Here is a 22,353-nt window from a genome sequence, read left to right as displayed (position 1 = left end):
CAGCCTTTCTTTTGTTCAGTGTCTTGAGTTAAATACTTAGATCCTTTATTTCATTCAGGCGTCTCTTTCCTGATAAATGAATTTAAGATTAATTTCACTAAGTACTGCTTTGGTCATTTCATAAATGTTGACAAGTAGTACAATTTTTAAACTAATCTCTTTTTTTTAACTAATCTAGTTTTAAAAAATGTAATAATTTCCTTTATAATTTTTCTTTTTGACCCATGGGTGATTTAATAAGATGATTTTCAATTTCCAGATACATGGAAATTTAATTGTTATTCTATTATCAACCATAATGCATACATTTATTGTATTATGATCAGCAAGTAATGGGGTGTATTGATTCTTTGCTGTTTTTAAGCTCTGTGTGGTTTTGTGGGTAGTCTATTTTTCAAATATTATGGCTGTCGGAGGAAGATTGCTTGTTCTCTGTTAAGTGTGGGGGTTATGTATGTATGTTCTTTGGCTGCACCATTTTGCACTTAGCCAACAATGACTGCTGGTAAGAACTCTGATGATACCCTCCTTCATTTTCCTTTTTAGCTGATCTGTATTTTCTCTCTGGGGGGTTTTTGAAAATTTTTTAAATTAGTGATCTTAAATTTATGAAGTAATGTATCTGTGAGTTTTTCCTTTATCTCTCCTTACTGATACTCACTGGCCCCTTTTAATTTTTGCTTTCTTTCTTTCTTTCAGTACTGGGGATTGAACCCAGAACCTTCGCACTGAGCTACAATCCCTGTCCATCCTATTTTGTCCTTGTTTTGAGACAGGGTTTCACTAAGTAATTATTTTGCCCAGGCCTGGCTGGAAGTTGTGGCCATCCAGCCTCAGCCTCCAGCGCTGGGATTATAGATGTGTGCCCCTGCACCTGGCTCAACTCTTTAATATAATACACTTAGGTCCATTCTTTCTACAAATATTTTCCTCTGTTATGATTTAGATGTATAATGTTCCCCAGAATCTTATATGTTCAGAGGTAGTGCTTTTGAAAGATGATTGAATCATAGGGCCTCTATACTCTATCAGTGGATTGATCCACCAATATATTCATAGTTAATGTGCTGCTAGGAGGTGGAACTGATTAGAAGAGGTGTGACCTGGAAGGGTGCATCTCCCTTCTTGCCTCCTCCCTTCACTCTCTGCTTCCTTCCTGCCATGAGGTGAGCAGCTTTCCTCCATCACACCCTTCCACCATGATGTTTTTGCCTTGGAGCCAGCTAACCATGGACTGAGTCTCCTGAACCATGAGCCAAATTAACCCTGTCTTCCTTTATGCTGTGAGTGTCAGGTATTGTGTTCTAATGATGGGAAAGCTGACTGATAATATTTTGTTTGGTGCTCTCATCTGGATGTTGGCATTTCTACTTCTGTCCTCCAGAACTTATATTTTCTCTTACACTTTCTAATTCTTGGTCCCTTTCTGTGGTGGATTAACTAATGGTCAATTTAAGTGGGAACTCCCAGCTGAACTGAGTCAGTGTGGGTCTAGGTATGAAAGACCCACCTGAAGATTATTGCCAATGGCATAAAAGAAAAACAGGAGAGGAAGGTTGTATGCTGATTTCCCAGGAGAAGCTTTGTTGTGGCTGGTTTTCCTAATACAAACTCAGCTGTTCTGGTCAAAGGAGGAGCTCAGGTTCTTTTTGTCTCTGGGGAGGACTGATGTTCTCTTCAGGGGAACTCTGGAATTCACTTTGAACATTGCTTGCTGGTTCCAGTGCAGATCTCTCAGTCTTCTGGCACAGATCCTTCACATTCCTGGCCCAGATTTTCTAGCCTCCACCACTGATCTTTGGGTCTTCCTGGTGTAGATCCTTGATATGGACTTGCATGAAACATTGCTGTGGACTCTAGGCCTCAAGCTGGACTCTTGGAGGACATTGCTATGGGATCCAGGCCTTTGACTGGATTCTTTGTGTCTCTACCACATGGACAGATCTTTTGCATTCTTCTGCATTTGACCTTTTGGGTGAATATTATGAGATACTCCTATAAATTTATGTATCCTATATCAAACCTATTTCCTTGCAAACCACTAACCACAACACTTTCCTTCTACCTTTGTCAAGAGTTTGTCCAGATGAGTCTTAAAGTTCACTGCTTCCCTCACCACCAGGATTCAGCCTGCCTATCTCATCTATTGCCCTCTCCGACTATTTTTTTCTGGTCTCCGCCCCCCTCCACCCCAGGGATTAACCCACAGCCTGAGCTCTTTGTCCGCAGCCCATTTTTTATATAAAGACAGGGCCTCACTAAGTTGTCCAAGCAGGACTCAAATTTGCAATCCTCCTGCCTTAGTTTCCCAGAGTGCAGGGGTTACAGGCATGGACCACCACCCTGGGCACTTGATTCTTCCGAAAATAATTTTCTGTTTTTCTGCTTCATAAGTAAATTTAAAACATTTATTTTAAATTCAGGATCCATCTGTTACAGCAAGCCTGCCCCAGATTTGTCTGTATTGTTCAGTTTTCTGTCTTTCTTTTAGCCAATGTACTCTGTTGACCTGTGGGCTTGTGTTTCCCTTAGGGGCTCCATAATTCAGAATGGTGAAGTACCCTGGGGAGGAGATGAAAGTAGGTCCTAGTCTTTAAGGTCCTGACTTTAAGGCAAAGGGTTAAGCCACTCATGCTGGGCACCACACAGCTGCAACAAGACACTTTCTTTTGCTGGCACCTCCTATGACTGGGACTCTTTCAGGAAAGCAGCACTAAGTGGAGGCCTCTTCCTGGATATGCAGAACTGAGAGGACAGACATCAATTGTCCAAGACAGCATGGGTGGCACAACATTCTCCTCCAACCCAGCTTCTCACTTTGATCTCATCCCACTCCCAACCCACCTGTTAGTTCCTAGAACCCCACCTTTCCCAGTCAGTTCTCCAGCCATGATTTAGGGCAATGGTGGCAAACTGCACCCATGCTGAAGTGGGCTGTTTATATCATTGAAAACTCTAAAAGGTTCACCATGGCTGACTGAGAGACAGAGGAGGCAGCCATCTTGGTAGGAAGTCTCCACACTGCGCATGCTCACACCTGACCCACCAACCTCCAAACCTGATGCTGCACCACACTTACTGTGTGGACGTATCCTGCTATTCCCGCATAGAACCATCTGGCTGCACTAGCTGTACCCAGATTTCTTTCAAACCAACTGCCCAGAACAGGCTGGCCTTCCCAGAGAACCCTCTTGTATGTAGCCTAAAGGCCTCTATTAAGGCTCATTATCCCAGTTTATGGACTCAAAAATGAAGCACAGTGAAGAATCTTAAAGCTTATCCTGCCGAGAGGGGGAAACCTGGAAGGACTGTGAAGACAGCTGAAGAGCATAGGCACCTGAGTTTGGCAGTAACTCTTACTGAGGGTCAAGAGAGACAACCTGGAAGTACCTTGGCTGACATCCTTGACCCTCCCCTCCCCGCTCCACACTGCCTTCTCCTCCTTCCCTTCCTGACCCCCCAGCTTCCTTTCTTTTGCAGGTGCAGTGCAGAGCCTGGCCTTGGGGACAATGGCTGCGCTGATGGCCTGAGGGCTCTGCTTCTGCTGAGAGCACACCTCTCTCCCTTCACTTCCCCAGGCTCAGTCCTATTCAGAGAACAGCTATAGGACTAGAAGCCTCCAAGAAACATCTCCCACTTTCCCTGTGGAGTCTGTACAGAGGTGTCTGTGTGAGAGAATGAGCATGTGAGGCTGTGCGTGCATACCAGCGTGGAAGTGTGGGAATGCTGCTGTGTGTGAGAGCGTACATACGGGGAATAGGAGTGAAATTAGCGCCCCAACACCCCCGCCCCAACACCCTTCTCTGATCTCTGGGGAGGTGCCCATTGAGAGGGCAGGGCGCCACCTGGTGACCACAGACTGCAGTGCAAGCCCCAAGTCACATGCCCTTCTTTTCCACCTCCAAGCATGAGCATAGATATAAATACAGAGGATAAACACACACTCACACACACACACTCAAGCACGCACCACGCATGCACTCTTTCTCTAATTACAGCTCCTTCTCTGGGGCCCGTCCACTTACTTGCCACTCTGTGCCCACCACAGTTCTATAGACTGGAGACGGTGGCCCTGTGCCCCCCGAGTCTTCTGTCCCAGAGAAGGAGCCCTCGGAGGGGAGGCAGACAGGTGCTGCTCACATCTTAACCCTAGCGGGTTCTTAACCTCTCTGAACCTCACCCACTCAATCCTTGTGAAGTTTAAAGAAAATGTAAAACCGAATCATTAAGAGGAAAGGCAGGTCAGTAACAAGAAGCCAAAATGCCAGCCCTGGGTTCTGTGACTGATGAGGGCCACCCGCAAGCTCCCATCTGTCCTCCACCCTCCTGTGGGCCCTCTCTGCGGCCACCCTGACAGCTGCTCACCCCACAGCAGGGTGTGTGAGGCTGGTGCTCAGCAGCCCCAAGGGCCCTTACTGAGGGGCACAGACCCCACGTTCTAGGGCACCTCGCGGTCCCCCTGCACCCTATCCCTCTGGTCATCAAGTCCTGCCAACCTAACATCTCTTGGGTCCCCTCCTGGCCCGGCCCATGGCAGAACATCACCCACAGACTGGCTTCTGCCCCAGTTCTCCCCTGGTAGTCATTTCTTTGCTGTCCAGCAGGCACTTCCTGCTGGAAACCTGGCCCACACAGCAAGGGCGACGCTGGTGTACAGCCTTCCTAAGCTGGCTTTATCTCTTCACTCCTCCACGGGCTGCCACTTCTTTCTCTGCGCTTTCACATGTGCAGTTTCTTCTGCCACCAGCGCCTGCAGGAAAACGCCACCTCCTCATCTTGTCATTTCACAGTGGTTCTTGGCACTGTGGTCCAGCCTGGAGCCCGTGGCCTGGCATCCTGGAGGCTTGTCCCTGCCTGTGTCTGAGTTGGGATCTGCCTCCTGGATCAAGCTGGGAGACCCTCCATACCAGGGGCAAGGACAATGTTAGCTCTCGGCACAGGGTCCCGTGTGTATGAGGAAATTATTTGTGGGTTATTCACTCAAATTGGTGGCAAGGAGGTATATGTCACAGCAAGTGCCTCAAGGGAGGGCTGGGACAGAAGCACATGTGTGGCTGAGAGGGCAGGAAAGCCCCTGAGTTTGTATTCAGACTGGGTTTCCCCTTTGTCCAAAGGTTTAAGAGGGCCACACACATAATTCAAGATTGGGGGTCAAGGGCAGAAAAGCAGCAGTATTACCCACACAGACCCCGGCGTCAGCAGGCACCATTAGAATAGCCACCTCCTGCCAGCCCTGGGCCAGGAACTGCCCCCTCCTACCTAGGCCCTCCTGGCCAGGACCCAGTCCTGTGCTGTGACAAAACAGATAGCTGGGGCAATCCCAAAGCGGGTTGGGCAGGGCAGCGGCTTGGAACCCATGCCCTGGAGAAGGATCGGTCAGCCTAGAGAGCTGGTTCCAAAGCCCAACAGGCTATGCGCAGTGCCCACAGGTTGGCTCTGTGGCCCTAGAGGCAGGGCTGGCATTCCAGGGGCATTGCTATGGTCACAGGATGTCTGCCCATGTCTTCCCAGGCTGCCCTCCCTGCAAAAAGGACAGCACAGAGTCCAGCCCTTTTGCAGACCAACCCAGTCCTGACATGATAAGCAGGGAGAGGTAGGAGGGGGTTAGGAAAGTTGGCGGTCAGGGTCTGGAGATCACCAGGCAGAGCCTCCTTGCAGCCCCCAGTCTGAGCCTGCCACTGTGAGCAGAGTCGATGCTCTCACAGCCAGGTGAGCAGGGATGAGACCTCTCAGGTCTCCCTTTACAGTCCACAATCTCTGTCAACCACTGTATCCTCTCACTATTCCATGCCCACGCCTCCCCTTCTTCCACCCACCCCTAAGCCCCCACCATCTGTCCTAAGGTGGCACAGGTTGTAACCCACCAGGCTTACAATTCCACCAGGTCAGCCTAGGATGGGATTTCTGCTAGCCAGGGAGTTCCAACAGCTCTTGCCTCTCCCGATTCTGTTTCCTGACCGTCCTCTGCACAAAGTTTCCAAATAGCCCCATGAGGGAGAGTTGGTAGAAAGAAATAGATTTATTCTCATGTACAAAGCGGTCAGCCCACAGGACCACATACAACAGGTGCACAGGGTCCTAGAAAAACGCATCTCTCTAAAGGCAACTCAGAGTAGGTAAGGCAGGTGGCCCCTCCCTGCCCACAACACACACAAAAAAAATAGAAGAGAGAAGCCAATGGCCAGGTTGACCCAAGAGGCCCGGGGCACAGGTGGATATGGCCTTGGAGAGGAGAGAGGCCCTGCCGGGGCGAGGTCAGGTCCCTCTCTGGCTGTAGGACTGGGGGACGGGCTCAGGCTAAGGGGGACACTGAGGGGTTCACGGTTGGGCTTTCTGTGCTCTAGGGTGACACAGACAACCCACGACCTCTGCTGGGATGCCACAGAGATATGGGGACTAAAAGGAGTCTCAGAGAACAGATTGTCTTACCTCCTGTTTTGCCTCGATAGGGAAGGGAACTTGCCCAGGGTCACACAGCCAGGAGAAAACATCACCGACACACCTGCACCTGTCTCCCAGCCTGGGGAGCCTTCCTGCCTACCATTCCCATCTGCTTTCTGCCTGAGCCCCCAGAGCACTGAGCTGCCCCTCTGGGGCCACTGTATGCCCCAGATCCCAACCCACCAGAAGCAGAGGGTGGTCTTTAGGGGCACCTTTGCCCCATGGCTGTTGTAGTCCTCTAGCAGAACCGGTGACTGTTTCCCACCCTCTGCTCATGTAGGTATCCCACCTTCTGTGCGGATCCTGGACACCCCAGGGGACAGGGCCCCCCAGGGAAAGGGCACAGATCTGGTAGGTCAGGAAGGGGACACAGAAGGAATCCCCCACCTGACTGCTCAGAGAAAGCATGGCTTGAGGAGGACTTGCCAGGGTGTGGTCAGAGGTGCAGAGTGGAGCCCACTGCCACCCCCACACTCTTAGAGGACAAATGACAAAGTCTCAGCAAGCTGGAAGTCTTGCTTCTATTCCCTAGACAGGAAAGCTGAGGCCCAGGAGGGTCAGGATGTCCCCAGGGTCACATGGGACACCCTATCTGGAGCCAGGACTCATGGCTCTGGTTTCCAGTGCCTTGGTCCAGACTAGAGGAGGGTGGTGGGACAAGGAGCTGGGCGGGGAGGGTCTCAGGAGGGGGTCACTCAGCATCTAGGCTGCAGCAGCCGTTGACAGGGGCCCTGGTGCCATCCAGCCCGGGCACCTCATACTCTTCATCCAAGAAGTCCAGTGAGTTGTTGCTCGGGAGGCCGCGGATGGTGAACTTGTGGGACACCTTGGTCCAGTGCTCACGGTTGGAGGCTACACGCTCGTATAGTTCTGCCGCCTTGGGGAACAGGTCCTGCAACAACCTGGGGTGCACAACGCAGGGGGAGAGGTCAGAAGTCAGAGCATGAGCAGCAAGAAAGAGGGGGCTGTGCCACAGGTAGAACTTCCACAAGAGTTGGAGCCGTGGGACTATCACAGGAAAACATGGTGGTTCTTTCCACTGGGAACCAGGGGTGAAGTAAAGGACCCAGCCAGGCACAAAGCAGGAGATAGCTGTGGATCAGCTGGAGCCGGGTAAGGACAAACTCTGCACCTATGCACACTGTGATGGCCACAGCTGCCTCACCCTGCCCACCTTCCAGGGGCATGGTCCCCAGCCACACGTGAGCTCACTCACTTGTAGATGGGCATTGCAATGTGCTCCATGAAGCTGATCTGCAACTCGGGGATGTAGGCCTTCTCCCGGTCCATCATCTCCATTGGCCTGTTGCCCATGGCTTTCTCCTGAAGGCATCAAGTCATCTTGCTCCTCATCTTGTTCCTCCATCAGGTACCAGTCAGGCTAACCCAAGCCCTCCAGGCCCAGGCCAGGAGCCCTCCCCCAACCTGGAAATCCGAGGTCATCGCACACATACCAAGTCTCCCTGGGAGAAGAATTCTTTGTAGATCAGCTCCTGGAAGGCAACACTCTCATCACATCCTGTGGGTGGCCATGCGAGCCCATTCCCAGGACTGCAAGGAGGTCCTATAATTCAGTCTCATAAGGGCCTGACCTCGCTAGCCCTGGTCTGGCCACTGGATGGCCCTAGACTGCATAGAGTGGCTGACTGTGGCCCACCTTCCACAACCACCGACATGCTACATGACCCGTGGCAATCCTGCGCCCCTCTCCAGGTCTTCTTGAAATGATCTTGGTTTCTGTCTCCTCAAAATACAGCCAGGCTGAGCTCAGCATAGGGAGGGTGTTCAGGCTGGTCAGGGCATGCAACCTGTGCCTTCCCAAGGAGGGGGACACTTACAGCAATCTTTCTGGTGGTCTTCCAGCCCTTGGTCTGGTCAGAGAGGTCACAGGAGGTCATGAGGAGGCAGAGGAGGAGTCTGTGGTGCTGCTTGTTGGTTCGGTCATAGCCCACTGTTGGGGGAAAGATGGGTCCATGAGAGAGATCCAGCCTCTGTTCCCCTCTGAGGACAAGGCAATGAGGGGGCCAGGGAATTGGGCAGTCCTGATGGGGCCAGGGGCCAGTGCTGGTCTGCCTGGAGAAGCTGTGCCACCAGGGAAAGGCTGATGCTGGAAGGGCAGGAGTCTGAAGCCCGGAGAATGTGCCCCAGGCAGATCCTGACCGACCCTCCCTCCCCAGCCAAGGGGCTGGGGGCTAAGGGTGGGCACCTTCAGCCATCTTCTGGAGGTCCTTGAAGATGCGGAGGTGGTGGGCCAGGTCCGTGGCCAAGATGATGTCCCTCATCAGATCCAGCATGCGCTGATAGTCCTGGGGCAGACCAGGGAATGGTGTCATGGCCACCAATGGGCACGCCCCACCCACCCACCCGGAGGTGCCCACTCAGCTCCTTCTGCAGGGTCAGCAGCTTCCAGCCCCCAACCCCTGAGCCCATCCCCCAGCCCATCACCTTCCGGGAGAAGTGATCGAAGATGTTGCAGCCATGGGTGTTGAGGATGGCGATGGCCTGAGCAAAGTGGTGTCTCTGCAGGGAGAGGAGAGAGGCCCTGCCAGCCCTGGCTGTGGGCTCAGCAGGGCAGGCAGAAAGGGGAGCCAGGGGGCCCAGATCCCTCTCTGAGCTGCTTCCACCCTCTATGTGACCTGGGCCTGTCCCTGGCTGGCTCTGCGCCTCAGATTCCTCAGCTGCCACTTGGAGACACCCAGGAAGGTAAGCTTGGAGGGCCTCACAGGCTGGAAAATTTTCACATGATCCCTTGAAGTCCTAGACACTAATTCATGCAGAAAACATTTGCCTGATGACAAGGAGAGGCAGTGACGGGGTGAGAGCAAGGCCCTGTCTCTCAATGCTGAAGGGCTGTCAACTGGAGGAGGAGCCGGCTCATCTCTGGGAACAGAGGGCACTACCAGGGCTGCCCCCAGGCCCGGGAGAGAGGGAGCCCTGCATGCCTCTTGGGGGGATGTGCAAGCAGGGGCAGCCTCTAGAGCTGTGTGTCGGAGGCAGCTTGGGGCAAAGTCATCTTGGAAATTTGGCCCCGCCCTGAGCCATAACCTGTGCCCCGGCCCAAGGAGCTGCTGTGTGTGGAGGGCAGACCACACACAACAATCTAAGGCAAAGCTGAGAGTGATGAAGTGGAGCCCCACTGAGGTGCTCCCGGAGGGGGAAAAGGAGCCATGCCAGACCCAAGACCTCCTTTTGCAAACTGGGTCCAGGTGGTCGCTGCAGCACCCGTTTATCCCATCTGCAACTGCACCCTCCAGGTCCCTCCAGAAAGATGAGGGGATATGCATCCCCCAGGGTGGCTGCAGCTCCAGCAGGCTGTCAGGAGAGCATGGTTTGGGGACAGGAGCTGGGCCATACTCTAACTTTGCAAGTCACTGGCCTCGTGGGGGTGGACCAGGACTTGGGCAGAACGGTCATACCTCCATGACGGAGCCCTCGGAGCTGTAGAGTGCAGCCAGCACAGATTTCTGCAAGAGCCCGGAAACTCCAGTCACTCCTCCCACCCAGGCCCAGTGCCCGCCACGACTGAGGTTCAGCACTGGCCTGCTGTTTCCCGTCTCCTGGGCTCACCGGCCCCCACCTGGGATGGAGACTACAGATACCCCAGAAACAGTCCCCGCTTTGAGGAGGGCCAGGTCTCACCGAGGCCACCTGGAAGGAGTTGTTTGTGCCTCTGTGATCCAGATCGTGACACATGCAGGAAATAAACAAGGCAAAGATCTCGATGTCCCTGGTTGGGAGACAGAAAGGAAAAGAGTTCACTCACACCCCCCTCTCTGGGGCCCCTGAGAAAGGACAGCTGAATGAGATGTCCGGCAGCCACCCAGATAACCGGTCAGGACACCCAGCTCTCCTTCCTGCAAAGAGACACTGATCTGGAGTGTGACTGACCTGGCTGGGGTCGGGGACAGGCCCATTACTACTGACTGTGTGGCGGTGAAGCGTCCCCCCGGGAAAGTGGGGCTACACACCCCTCCTCCCAGGGGTGGTGGGAGGAGCCGATGAGTGATGCAGATAAAGGGTCTGCCACACAGGAGCTGCCTCCTGCCAGCTGCAGGGATGGCATGGCCACTCACTCGAGGTAGTTGGTAAGCTCCAGGTTCTTATAGAGCAGGTAGCAGAAGTGGGAGACAGAAAAGGCGTGCATCCAATTGTGGTAGGGGGGATCCCGATAGCCCTTCTTCACCATCAAACAGAACCTGGGGGAACACAGAAACCCAGCAGAGGGGCCTCAACTTCTCCTCCTCCTCCAGGAAGCCCTCCAGGCTCTGCCCTGCCCTACTCCTCGCCTTTCTTTATTCACGATCCCCATACCTCAGAATTTCCTCTTACTCATGAATCCTCCCCACCCTCACAAGACTGAACCTCCCCTAGTCATCCTCAGAGAGACCCCAGAAGGTTGGGTGCAAGAGATATGAGCGTGGGGGCCAGGAGGAGACAGGCACTGGGACTGTCTGTGCTGAGGGGACAGCTCGGGGGACACACCGGGCCAGCGTCGGGCAGTCGATTTTGTAGTTGTTGATGAAATTCATGTCCTGCAGCATGCTTAGGATGGCCTGCAGAGGAAGGAAGGAAGGGCTCAGCGGGACTGTCAGACTGAGGGTTCACGCTTCTTGTAGCCCCACATTCAAAATTTTTAGACTTAGAACTTTAAATCGGAGGACTATAAAGACTGAATCAGACACTCTTAAGACATCTAAAGGACCCCAAAATGGAGAACTCTTGCAATGAAACTCATCCAAAGACTTAGAGAAACAGAGCAGAGACTAAAAATCCCAAGGCCACATGCCCAGGGCGTCGTAGCTCTGGAGCAGCTCTTGCGGATCATCCAGTGCAGCCCTGGATGGCCCCAGGGCGTCGTGATGGCAGAGCGCATGCCCATTCCAGCTCTGCAGGAGCCTCCCTAGCCTTCCTTATGGACCGCATCTTACAAGAAGTTCTTCTGCACATCTAACTTTCACCGCGGGTTGCACACTCGCCACCTCTTCAGTCAAGCAGGGGAGGGTCAGCTCACCATGGAAGTGTCATCCTCGGGCAGAGAGCGAGGGGTGTAGGTGAAATTGGCAAAGTTGGAGTCGATGGCAGCCACAGGCTGGATGCCGTCGTGGAGGAGTTTGGTGTATTCATCGTCAGAGACCTAGAAGGGCCCAGCCAAGGCATTAAACACGACCTCCTCCTTTCAAATCTCCCCAGCCTTCAATTCCCATGACAGTTGTGGGGGTCCCTCACCCTGAATGCCCCACAGTCAGGCTCCCATTCCATGGACTGCCACTGGGCAGGTCACTACCCTCCCCTCACAGCCTTGCAGCCCACCTGTAGTGCCCCCAGCCTATCTTCAGCAAAGATAAGGGAGCATCCCCTCTGCAAAACCCTCAGCCACGGTGGCCTTTCATAGACACTAACTCCAGCATTCCTTCTCGTGGGAAACCCTCCCACATCTAGCCTCAATCTTTCCTACTACAATTTTGAGCCTATTCACAGAGTCTGAGACCCTTCAGTTTGGACACAGATGAAAGGAGATGTCCACATGAACAATGATTATCACATACTCTGAACTAAGGCGTGGGACAGCTCTTCTGACACAGGGCCTAAGAATGGGCTGGTTGTCAGCAATTCAGGCTGGCTACCATACCCCAGGAAGTGGGGAAAAGCCCTGGGCTGACTTCCCAGCCTGCAGTAATTCCCACAATGGGGATTATTCCCTGGACATGGGGAACACGTGGCTGGCCCAGGTTCTTCCCTGGGTGGAGTCCTACGGCTACTTCCAGCCTTAGGGCTGAACTGAGAACCAACCTGGAGTCAGGGTGTTGCTCTAGGTCTGCCTTCTCACCCCCAGGAGAGAATGATCAGAAAGCCCCAGCTAGCAGCACCCAGGCCACTGAGGATTCTGGAAGGCGGGGATGGAGTGTAGAGGAGCCTGTGTCCCCGGGACCCCGAGAAGGACAGAAGGACAAAACCTCACCTTCATGTGGTACATCATCATCTCATTGGCCAGGTGGCTGCGATACTGGGCCTCATTCACTTTTTTGTACAGGAGAGACTGAAGAGAGAGAGGGAAAGGTGGGGTTAGAGCCAAGTGCTGTGAAAGCCTCAAAAGGTCTGGAGCTGGGACAGAGGGCTTGAACGCAAGCTCCCTTCCTCACCCCTGGGGCCCCAGTCTGAGCCTTTGGGCTTCAACCCCAAGTACCACCCTCTTAACACTCCACACCCCTCCTGAGCCCGACCCAGGCCTGGGTGGTGGATCCTGAGGCTCGTGACAAGAAAAGAGAAGCAGGGCAATGTCGGGGGTTGGATTCTCAGGCCAGAGCTGCCCGCAGGCTGGCACGACGAGATCCAACATTTGCCAAAAAGAACCTGCTCAGAGACTCGGGTTAGAGCTGCTTCCAGAGGAGAGGGAGAGATTTTGGCAACCAGAGTTTTTCATGATCCTGGAAGGCTGAGTAGACAGGGCAGGAAATACTACCCCCAATTTTCAGATGGAACTGAACCCAGAGGTGGCCAGCAGGTACACGGCACCCTGGCCCCAGGCTCTGAGTTCCAGCCCTGGGAATGGAGCATAGGACAAAGCAAGGAGATCCAGTAGATGCAGCAGAACGGGGTCCCACATCAGCCCGCCAAGTCCCTCCCCTTACATGGGCAATGCTGATGCCGCAGTAGATGGAGAAGGCGGTGGCCAAGTCCTCGTCGAACTTGCTGAACCACGGCCCATTGATCTTGTTCACCAGCTCCGCCACACCAATGACCTCTGGAGAAGGGAGTGGGACTGAGAATGACTGACTGGTGGAGGGCTCCAGGGGACCTGTCCTCCCAGGGCTCCTTTCTTTTTTTTCAGCAGTAGGGATTGAACTCAAAGCCTTCACACTGTGCTACATCCCCAGCCCTTTTTTATTTTGAGACAGGGTGTTGCTAAATTTCCCAGGCTAGGTTCAAACTTGTGATCCTCCTGCCTCAGCCTCCTGGAATGCTAGGATTACAGGCGTGAGCCACCACTCCTGCTCCAAAGTTTCTTCAGGTAACATCCTACTCCTAGGAAACTTTATCCCTTCAGCTCAGGGGTCCCTGGCGAATCGGGGAAGAGTTGTGACTGAGCCACTCTACACACACACACACACACACACACACACACACACACGCATGCCCTGGCTTGGCCCCGCCCCCATGCCAAGAGCTCGCACCTTGGTTCTCGTTCTTGATGGGGAAGCAAAGGATGTTGCGCGTGCGGAAGCCGGTGCTGTCGTCCACGCCGCGGTAGAAAAGCGGGTGGGCGTATGCGTCTGGGATGTTCAGGATCTGGCCGGTGGTTGCCACATGGCCTGCGATGCCTTGATCAGCTGGGATGCGGATCTCATAGCTCTGAAGAGGCAGGGATGGAGGAGAGAGGAAGTTAGTGGAACAGGCACAGAGGGGACCAGCAGATATAGGGCCTGCTCCCCAGCGCCCTCTATGGGCCCCCAGACCTCCTCCCCACACACATACACTCTGTCTCTCTGTCTCTCTCCGTCTCTCTCTCTCCCTCCACACTCTCACCTCATCATCCACCACACCTCCGTCGAACACCTTGGCCACCAGCTCGTTCTGATCCAGCAGGAACACCGAGCAGCTGTGGGAAGAACAGATTGGTCTGCAGGGTTCTGACACATCTCTCCCACCACCCCACTTGGTGAAGGCCGGATTTCTGAGGCCCTGCAGGAGGGCAGAGGTAAGATCCTCTCAGGGTTAACCGACTCCAAGCATTCTTTCCTTCAAAAAAAAATTTTTGGACACCTATTATGTGCGAGGCTGGGGACAAAGCCAGCCCTGCCCCTGGTGAGGAAGACGGAGAGGAAATAAAGGATCTGCCAAAGGGTGGTGATTGGGCCTCATAAGAAGGCTGGGGAAGAGTGAGGAAAGGAGGGCAGGAGGATTGAGGCCTCGGGCCTGCTTCGTCCCATCTCCTGGGGGGCTTTGCTCACATCTCTGCATTGCTGAGGTTTCTGGCCTCCGTGATGATCTCTTGGAGCAGGACAGAGACATCATCTGTGGGAGGGAGAAACACAGGCAGAGGTGAGACCAGGCTGCAGGTTTGAGGCTGGCCCTCCGTCTCCTCCCCAACTGTCAGTGGAGGAGTACAGTGCACTCACCCAGGTGAGTGAAGAGGTTCTTTGCCACTTGGAGAAGAGCCTGGGATGGAGGAGATTGGATCATAAGGGGGTTGGGTCACCCCACCCAGCTCCCAGCTTCAATACCCCAGGAAGTTCTCCATCCTCCCCTGGGACTCTCTGGACAGGTTGGAAACAGTCAGTGATTAATAAATTATTTAGCTACTAAGTACAATATTCACCTTTTATTCTAGCTTCCCAGATGTTTCTGTAGTGCCCATGTTGAACACTAGAGGGCAGTGACACACAGGGCCTGCAGCCCGAGGTACCCCGCCTGTGGAAACCATGGACCTCCCTAATAGGAGCGCTCCAGGTCACTAGGTCACCTACCCAGCAGCCACTGGCCCAGAAGGATACGAGCCTCTCCCTGGTGGATGGATCTCCAGGGCAAGAGCTGGGCGAGGAGGGTGAGCAGGTCCCCGGAGGGGCTCGAGGCAGACAACTCACCTGGCACTCACACTTGAGCTTCTGCTCCTTCTGGAAAGCCAGGGTGCTGGTGAGCACGGTGCCCGTGTAGTGGAAGCAGTGCTGGATCACACGCTCATCCTGGCCTGTGAACCTGGAGGCGGGGCCGGGGGTCACCAAAGAGGGAAGGCAAGACCGGCTTCTCTTTCCACCTCTCCTTACTTCCACGCACCAGGAAGCCAACCATAACGCTCCACAACTGGGGCTGCTCTGTTGCCTGCCCCCCACCCTCGAAGACTAGAGGGAGGGTGCCACTCCTCCTCAGACCAAGATGTAGTTTCCCCTCAGGCTGTTGCTGTGTTTCTGATTTTGAAACAGGTCTTGCTATGTTGACCTCGAATACCTGGGCCTAAGCAATCCTCCCGCCTCAGCACCCCCAGGAGCTGAAACTGTAGGCACAACACAGCACCCAGAGGGGATTTACCCAGACCAAGGCTGAGAGCCCTCCTTCAGCCTAGACACTTGCCCAGGCCAGAGCTGGGTGTTCCTCTCTTTTTCCCCAGTGCTCTCCAGCCTCAAGGAGGAGCAGTGCCAGAGAAGGGAAACAAGATTGGACACCAACATGGCTTTAAATAAGCCAAAACGGGTGACAGAGTCAGCGATTACTTGTGCCTCAGCCAGCAGCAGCTGCCAGGGTCTAATAGCCTCCTTAATCCCACAGCCTTGCCCTGACACACTGTTCAGCTCACCACTACTCAGACAGTGCCCCCTGCCCAGTCCCTTCCCACACTGATGCCCAGGTGGAACCCTGACCACCCCTGTGCCAGACTCACAAGTCTCCTCCAAGCTTGTTGAAGCTACAGGCCAAGGCCACCACTTGGTCAGTAGCGCGGCTGATGACAGGGACACAGAGCATGGTCTGTAGCTCACAGCCCAGCATGTTCTGCAGCTGCTTCACGTCCTCCTGCAGAGGGAAGGCAGGGACAGGGTGGCCAGGGTAAGGAAGGAGAGAGGGACCATTTTCCTCCCCAGCTCTCCCCCACACGCCCCAACAGGTTATGCATGGGGACAGGAAGTTACAAAGTCCCAGGGTCTCATGTCCCCATTTCTAGCCTGCACTGGCTTTGGGGTCTCTGTGGCGGGTCTCCCCTCTCCCTCCTCCAGCTCAGCCTGGCCATGGCTTACAGAGGTGAGGTCCTGCAGCTGGATGGACTTCTTGTCTTCCACCACTCGGCCCAGGCGTCCCATTGTTAGCTGGGGAGGGAGGAGAGGCTGAATCAGGGCCCAGCTTTCTCCAGCTCAGGGAATCTGAACCCATCCCCACTCCTTAGGTCTGGAAACTTCAACACTCTTCAATCAGTCCAAATAGTGGGTGGAGCCAAACTGAGGATTAGAGAATTGCAGGGAGGGGTCTGACCAGGTCATCTATAGAGGACTTTAGGGTCTTCCTTAACTAGGAGAAAGATAAGCAGACTTTGAGGATTCTCACTGATCTCAGTAGCTTCTAACAGCTTCACATCTAGAAATATTCCAACAGAAGTGAGCTGGTCCCAAGTAAGCCTTCCTGTCGATAAGAGATTTCTCCTACTGCAGCCTGATCATGAGGGACTGTGATCCCCTGTAACATTTCTAAGTAGATCCCAGGATCCAAATTAATTCCACCAAAGTCCAAGGGATTCTAGAGGACCCGGTCCCTCTAGGCAGGTCCCAGAATTTTCTGATGGGTCTTAACTGTCCCTGCGAGTCCCTGTGACAGCTCAGGAGACAGATCCAGGACTCACAGGAAAGCTGATCTCTTCCCCCAGCACTTTATCTCCGATGACCTAAGGGAGCAAGAGATGGGGATTGGTTAGTCTGTGGACAGGCAGTAACGGGTCCCTCGCCCTACCCCTGGCCCCACCCCACCAGGGACCCGTGTCTCACTTTGCAGGAAAGCTGTAGATTGTCCTCTGACACTAGCAAGAGGCAGCAGCGGGATGCCTGCGTCTCCTGCTGCAGCTGAGAGGGGGCAGACAGAGAGAGGTGCTGATCACAGATCTGGAGTCACCCGCACCTCCACCCTTTCGCCTCTCTTAGCTTCTTTAGGGCTGGTGGAGGAGAGAAGACGGGGGGGGGGGGGGGCACCTTGCGCTCTGAACCGAGCTGGAGGGCTCAAAGGGATGCTGAACCTTGGAGGGAGGCAGGGCGCGGAAGTGGGCTGGAGGGGCTCAGGGGCTCAGGGACTCACGTATTGGAGGACTTTGAGCTGCAGCAAAGTGGCGTCCAGGTCATAGAGTTCCCCTGCAAGCGCGGGGCGGAGTTAGAGTCCTGACTTGCCAGGGTGGCCGGGTCCCTCAGGAGAGGCCCAGTCCTGGACTTTTGCAAGGCTCCGCCCCCTCCCTTGCCTCACTTTTGAGTTCTCGCCAAGGCCCCGCCCCTTTCAGGCCCCTCCTCCTTAGGTTCCTCCACTGCAGGTTTGACCCGGTCCGGTTCTCGTGTGCTTCCCAGCCTGCGTCCTCACCGCACAGTTGCAGGATCTTGCGGTCCTGGTCTGTGTATGCTACGTCGCTCTTCTGGTCTTCTGCAGCCTCAGCTGGGGGCTTCTGGATCGCTCCGGAGCCCACTCCGGGCCCGCGCTGCTGCAGGGCCTGCACCCTCCGCAGGGCCACCAGGGTCTGGGGCCGGCCAAGGAGTCAGAGCGCCACAGCCCCCACCCCACCCGCTTCACCATGCGCGCCGTCCTGGGCCTCCCCGCGTTTGCCCAAGCCGTTCCATCTGCCTCCTGTGCCCGTCTGCCGGCCCCAGTTCCAAATTACTTAGAGCTAGCTAAGCTGGAGAGACTGTCCACCCTCCTGAGGGCTCCAGCTGTCCCTAGATGTCTCTGGGACATGAACTTGTTCCATGAACTTGTACTTGTACCGTGAACACGTATAGGATTTGTCTCTACCCCTAGCCCTAGATTCTTCCAAGGTAGGACAAGGTCAGATTTTTGTCTCTAGCACTCATGGGGAGATCTTACAACACAAAATCCTAAAATCTCAGGCGGAAAGGAGCCTCCGCATCATTAGGTAATTAGTCCTTTCTAAGTATGTACAGTGCTTGACTTGTCTTATCTCACCACTATCTAGACAAGCCAGTGCTATCCTTCTCTCCCGTTTTTGATGTGAAACTGGAGTTTAGAGAGGTTAAGCGACTGGTTCAGGATCACCCAGCTCAAAGGCGGTAGAGCTGGAACTGGAACTAGGTCTGCCCAGTTCCCTGGCCAGGTCGTCTTCTCAGCAGCCGTGAGAAGAGTTTTCCATAGTCCCATCTCCCACGGCCCCTACCCCACTCACATGTTTCTCCACCGCCTGCAGGCTCCACTCCTCACTGTCACTCAGCTGGCCGCAGTGCACCTGCAGCGGTGGGAGAAGGAAGCCACGTGTGACCTCTCCCAGCCTGTCCCTGCCGGCTGGCCTGCCCTATGCCCAGCACACACAAAACCCTGTCAACACACACACTCCAGGCTCTGGGCCTCCATGGCAAGCCCGTCCTTCTGACCACGAAGACAGCCTCAGGAAAATCCCCTCCCACAGGAAGCCTTCCAGGGCAGATCCAAGGAGTAGAACTTTCTGCCTCTGCCCATCTTTTTGCATCAACAGAATCCCACTGCTGGGCCAATTACTGTCCAGGTGTACAGTACTGGACAGACAGACCTTTGGCCCCCATCAACTGCCCACTCACAGAGCCCTTCAGGCCGTGATTTTAGAATTGGTGGTGTTAGCCTCAGCATCCCAGCTCCGTCCTCTCAAATTAGGGTTTGAGCTGCCCCTCTGTCTGGGGTAAAGAAAGGAGTCCAACAAGATGCATCTGCTAGGCCATGGGGAGCACGTATGGACGGACGGATGGACGGATGGGGTGCTCTGCCTGACGTGTGATTCTTGCCACAGTGTGATGCAGCCTTCCACCTGGCAGAGGTGCCAAGGCCCAAATAGGCTGAGGGATTTGCCCGAGGTCACAAAGCAGAAAGTCGCAGTCAGGACAGCTTCACTATTCCCCCTTCCCTTTCCAGATCTGCTCTCACCACCACCCCATCATCTCGTCCCTCCCCCGGCACCAGGGCTCCCCTCAGCCAGCTTGCATGCTCTGTGAAGTCTCTTCCTCCACCCTGCCTGGGTGCTTGATGAGGAAGATGAGAAGAGGGCGGGGTAGCAGTCTAGGGGCCCCAGGCAGGCCCTGCCAGCAAGGCTTCCCACCTGCGTCACCAGCTTCCTCGCCTACTCGAGCTGCTCACCACCTGCAAGGCTCCCTGCAGTGCTGCACTGGGGGCCCCTCCTTCATCCTGCCCCCGTGGCGGGCCTCAGCAGCCCCTGCCTGCTTCCGCTCTGGGTGCCCTGCCAGGAGCAGATGGAGAGGAGGAGACCAGCAGGTTCCCAGGAAGTGCATGGCAGGTGGGGGGGTGGGCAGGAAGGGGATGAGTAGGGGGATGCGCCTGGGGGAGGTGCAGAGCCTCATACCTGAGGAAGGAGAGGACAGATGGCCTGGGCCATGGAGCCAAGCAGGGAGGCATGTGGGAAGCTCCCTGCATGGACAGGTCAAGCAGAACCAGAGGGGTCCCTCCAGGCAGGAGGCTGTCCTGGTGGTGCTGAGTGGCAGGTATGTGTGGGGATGAGGACATAGGCAGGGTTAGAGTCCAGAGTGCCAGAGGGGGAGGGCCTTGACTGCCCGGCCAAGGAGTTAGACTTTAGCCTGAGAGTACTGGGGAGCCATGGCGGGATTTAGTATCTGGGGCCCCTAGTCTATGGGGTAGAGGGTGAATTAGGGAAGCAAGACTGAAGGAAGACCTGGAAGAGACCTGGGTAGCCAAGGAGGGTACTGAAGCTTAATCTCTAGATGGGGCTATCTCTGTGAAGCCCACAGGACAGGAGGTGGACAGAAGCTGAGGCCAGGGTTCATTTGCATATGATTTACATAAACATGTTGGTATTTTATTGTTAGTACATGGAGGAAGGCATCCTTCCTGTTCCTTCCACCTGGTCTCATTTTCCAGGAAAAAGAGAAGGTGCAGAGCCAGGAGACTGAAAAGGGTGAGGGAAGGGAAGGAATCACAGAGTCCCCCTACCCTATCACACAGCCCTGGGCTGCTCAGTGGCCACATACTTTTACAAAGAACCTCAGGCCCCCTACATGCACACCTACACTCACTCTTCGAAGAGTCACACACATGCAAACATGACGCAAGCAGACACAAAGGCATCCATATGCAGTGTGCACACATCCACATGTGTACATTCTCTAGAGTTCAGCCATCCAAGATGCCTACCCTGATACACAGACACGCTCAGTTACTCCAGTACACTCACACGTAGCCTTTCACTCACCAACAGCAGCACACACTTGCACCTGCTCTTGCTCATCAGGGTGGGTGTCTGAGGCCAGGGGGAACACTCAGCAATGGGCACTGGGGCTGTAGTGAAAGTTAAAAACCCAGCCCAGCTGCCAATCCCTCAACTTCCAAAGTGCAAAGTGGCTAATGGCATACACACCCATCCACATGCAAGGAGCTGGTGTGGCAGGCACAGCTGGGGGGAAGAACGGGTCCAAATCAAGCATCCAATGCCAGAGACAAAGGAACACCCACTCCTCAAAGGGGCTTATTATTCCAGCACTGAAGAACAGAGCCAGACTTTCTAGAAGAAGATTCCACAGTCAAGACGCCTTGAGCTGTGAGCTGCAAAGGCCCAGAGCTCTGCTACATGGTCCTGCTCCTGGATGGCATTCTCCTCAGAGAGCACTTGCTGACTATGGCTTCCTCGGCCCCGATATACTCTTAGAGCTTCCCATTTTCCTTACTAGCACTTGCCATCGTTTGAAATTCTATCCCAATTTTGCTTACTTGTTTCGTGCCCTGCAGACTGTATGTTTTAGTCATCTCTAGGTCCTCAGAACCCAACACAAAGTGCCTGAGATTTAGTGGGTATTCAAATAGTTCTTTGGCTAGTGAGTGTATGGGTGGTAGATGGATGGATGGATGGATGGATGAATACCAAGAAGGGAGATCCAGAGAGAATAATGGGGCTTGAAGGAGTGGATGACTCCCAAAAGATCTGCCCTGTGGCACTCCCTCCATCCTTTGCACCCTTTGTACCCTCTGCACCCTCTTCCCTCAGAATCTGGTAGCAGCTGGGAGGTCCAGGGCCACCTGTGCTGCCTCTAGGAGGATATGAGATCCTGTGGCTTCAGAAGCATCTCTCAGATTTTGCCTGGGGAGAAAGGGTGTCCTGGGGAAGCGCATTTCTATCTAAGTGGGAAGGTGCAGGCTAGGGGGAGCAGCAGATGGTGAATAATCCAAACACCGCTGGAGAGGTCATCACTACCCAAGGTATCTGAGAAGGTGAGCGGATGGTTGCAGAAAACTTCTGGCAGCCAAAACCCCAGGTAGCATCTTCCTCAACAGCATGCACCCCACACCTCCACCTCAACAGGATCACACTCCTCCCCCAACTCACCGGTCTCTCGCTCCCTGCCTTTGCTCATGGTATTTCCTTCTCTGCCTGTCAACCTCCTACCATGCTCCGAAGCCCTACTCTAATGCTCCCTCCACTGTAAGGAGCCCGCTGCTGTTCCAACCTCTGCCACCAGAGAACCTGCTGGCATCATTTATGTCAACTGGACTGTGGTAGCCCCAGAGTGTGCATGCCTTTTCCTCAAACTGCCTTTCCTCCTAGAAGGCAGAAACAGTTTGCCCCAGAACTTAGCCTGGGGAAGCCCAAGAAGGGTTCTGCTGGGTGAGTTAAATTTACATGATCTGATCTAACCATCCTCCTGACCTGACCCGCCTTTCCTCTTGCAGCTGAAGCCTAGATTCCTGGCCCACCAGGAACCAAGCTGACCAGCAGACACAGGGACCATTCTGCTGCCCAAGATGAACAACTTTCCAAATGTCTTCCTCTTGCTGGGGCTACCTCCCCTCTGTCCAGTCCTCACAGCCTCAACAGGAGGAAGTGCTTCTCAGGAGTTAGGCACCCCCAGACCCTTTCCCCTAGGCCTGGTCATCCTCCGGTTCTGGGACATTTGCCCAAAGGAGAGGGGAGCTACCCACTGATCACTCTGCCAACCGCAGAGCCCCTCCTTGCAGAACCAGAAGCTAGGGAGGGGAAGAAACTTGCCTAAGAAGCCAAGAAAGGGCCTCGTCTCCCTCAGTGGGGCAGATGGGGCATGGAGAGCCAGCCGAGCGTCCTCCCCTCCCCTGGCAGCTGCCACCCTCCCTGCAGCAGCCTGGGAAAGGTCAGGCTCCTTGGAACCTTTTAATTCCATTTTAATGAGCCGAGGAGGAGTCCCCAGACACACCCAGACCAGCTTATTCATCTGCCCAGGGTGGCAGCCACCGCAACCAAAGCAGAGCCCCCACTGA

At 54.4% G+C, this 22,353-nt stretch overlaps 1 protein-coding gene across 1 annotated transcript in view; it reads right to left on the bottom strand.

Moving 5' to 3' along the window:
* Nucleotides 1-6,000: 6,000 nt before the first annotated feature.
* Nucleotides 6,001-22,353, bottom strand: part of Pde2a (phosphodiesterase 2A, cGMP-stimulated) — a gene marked incomplete at its 5' end in the record, with an annotated part of 61,127 nt that continues 44,774 nt past the window's right edge. Inside the window, 25 exon segments of the mRNA XM_013512066.1 lie at nt 6,001-7,343; nt 7,658-7,764; nt 7,896-7,934; nt 8,280-8,392; nt 8,648-8,747; nt 8,887-8,961; nt 9,858-9,905; nt 10,081-10,168; nt 10,515-10,637; nt 10,924-10,994; nt 11,453-11,575; nt 12,401-12,478; nt 13,071-13,183; nt 13,614-13,791; nt 13,966-14,038; nt 14,391-14,454; nt 14,559-14,598; nt 15,024-15,135; nt 15,815-15,945; nt 16,167-16,235; nt 16,763-16,804; nt 16,905-16,979; nt 17,209-17,261; nt 17,482-17,635; nt 18,296-18,355. Of these exon segments, the coding sequence (XP_013367520.1) occupies nt 7,133-7,343; nt 7,658-7,764; nt 7,896-7,934; nt 8,280-8,392; nt 8,648-8,747; nt 8,887-8,961; nt 9,858-9,905; nt 10,081-10,168; nt 10,515-10,637; nt 10,924-10,994; nt 11,453-11,575; nt 12,401-12,478; nt 13,071-13,183; nt 13,614-13,791; nt 13,966-14,038; nt 14,391-14,454; nt 14,559-14,598; nt 15,024-15,135; nt 15,815-15,945; nt 16,167-16,235; nt 16,763-16,804; nt 16,905-16,979; nt 17,209-17,261; nt 17,482-17,635; nt 18,296-18,355 (2,340 nt within the window). The 3' untranslated portion in view covers nt 6,001-7,132.

This window comes from Chinchilla lanigera, unplaced genomic scaffold (genome assembly GCF_000276665.1).
Source record: "Chinchilla lanigera isolate Chin_1 unplaced genomic scaffold, ChiLan1.0 scaffold00013, whole genome shotgun sequence".
In the NCBI taxonomy this organism is placed as follows: Eukaryota; Metazoa; Chordata; class Mammalia; order Rodentia; family Chinchillidae; genus Chinchilla; species Chinchilla lanigera.
The sequence above is the reverse complement of the archived record's forward strand: the minus strand, read 5'-3'. Positions and strand labels throughout refer to the sequence as shown.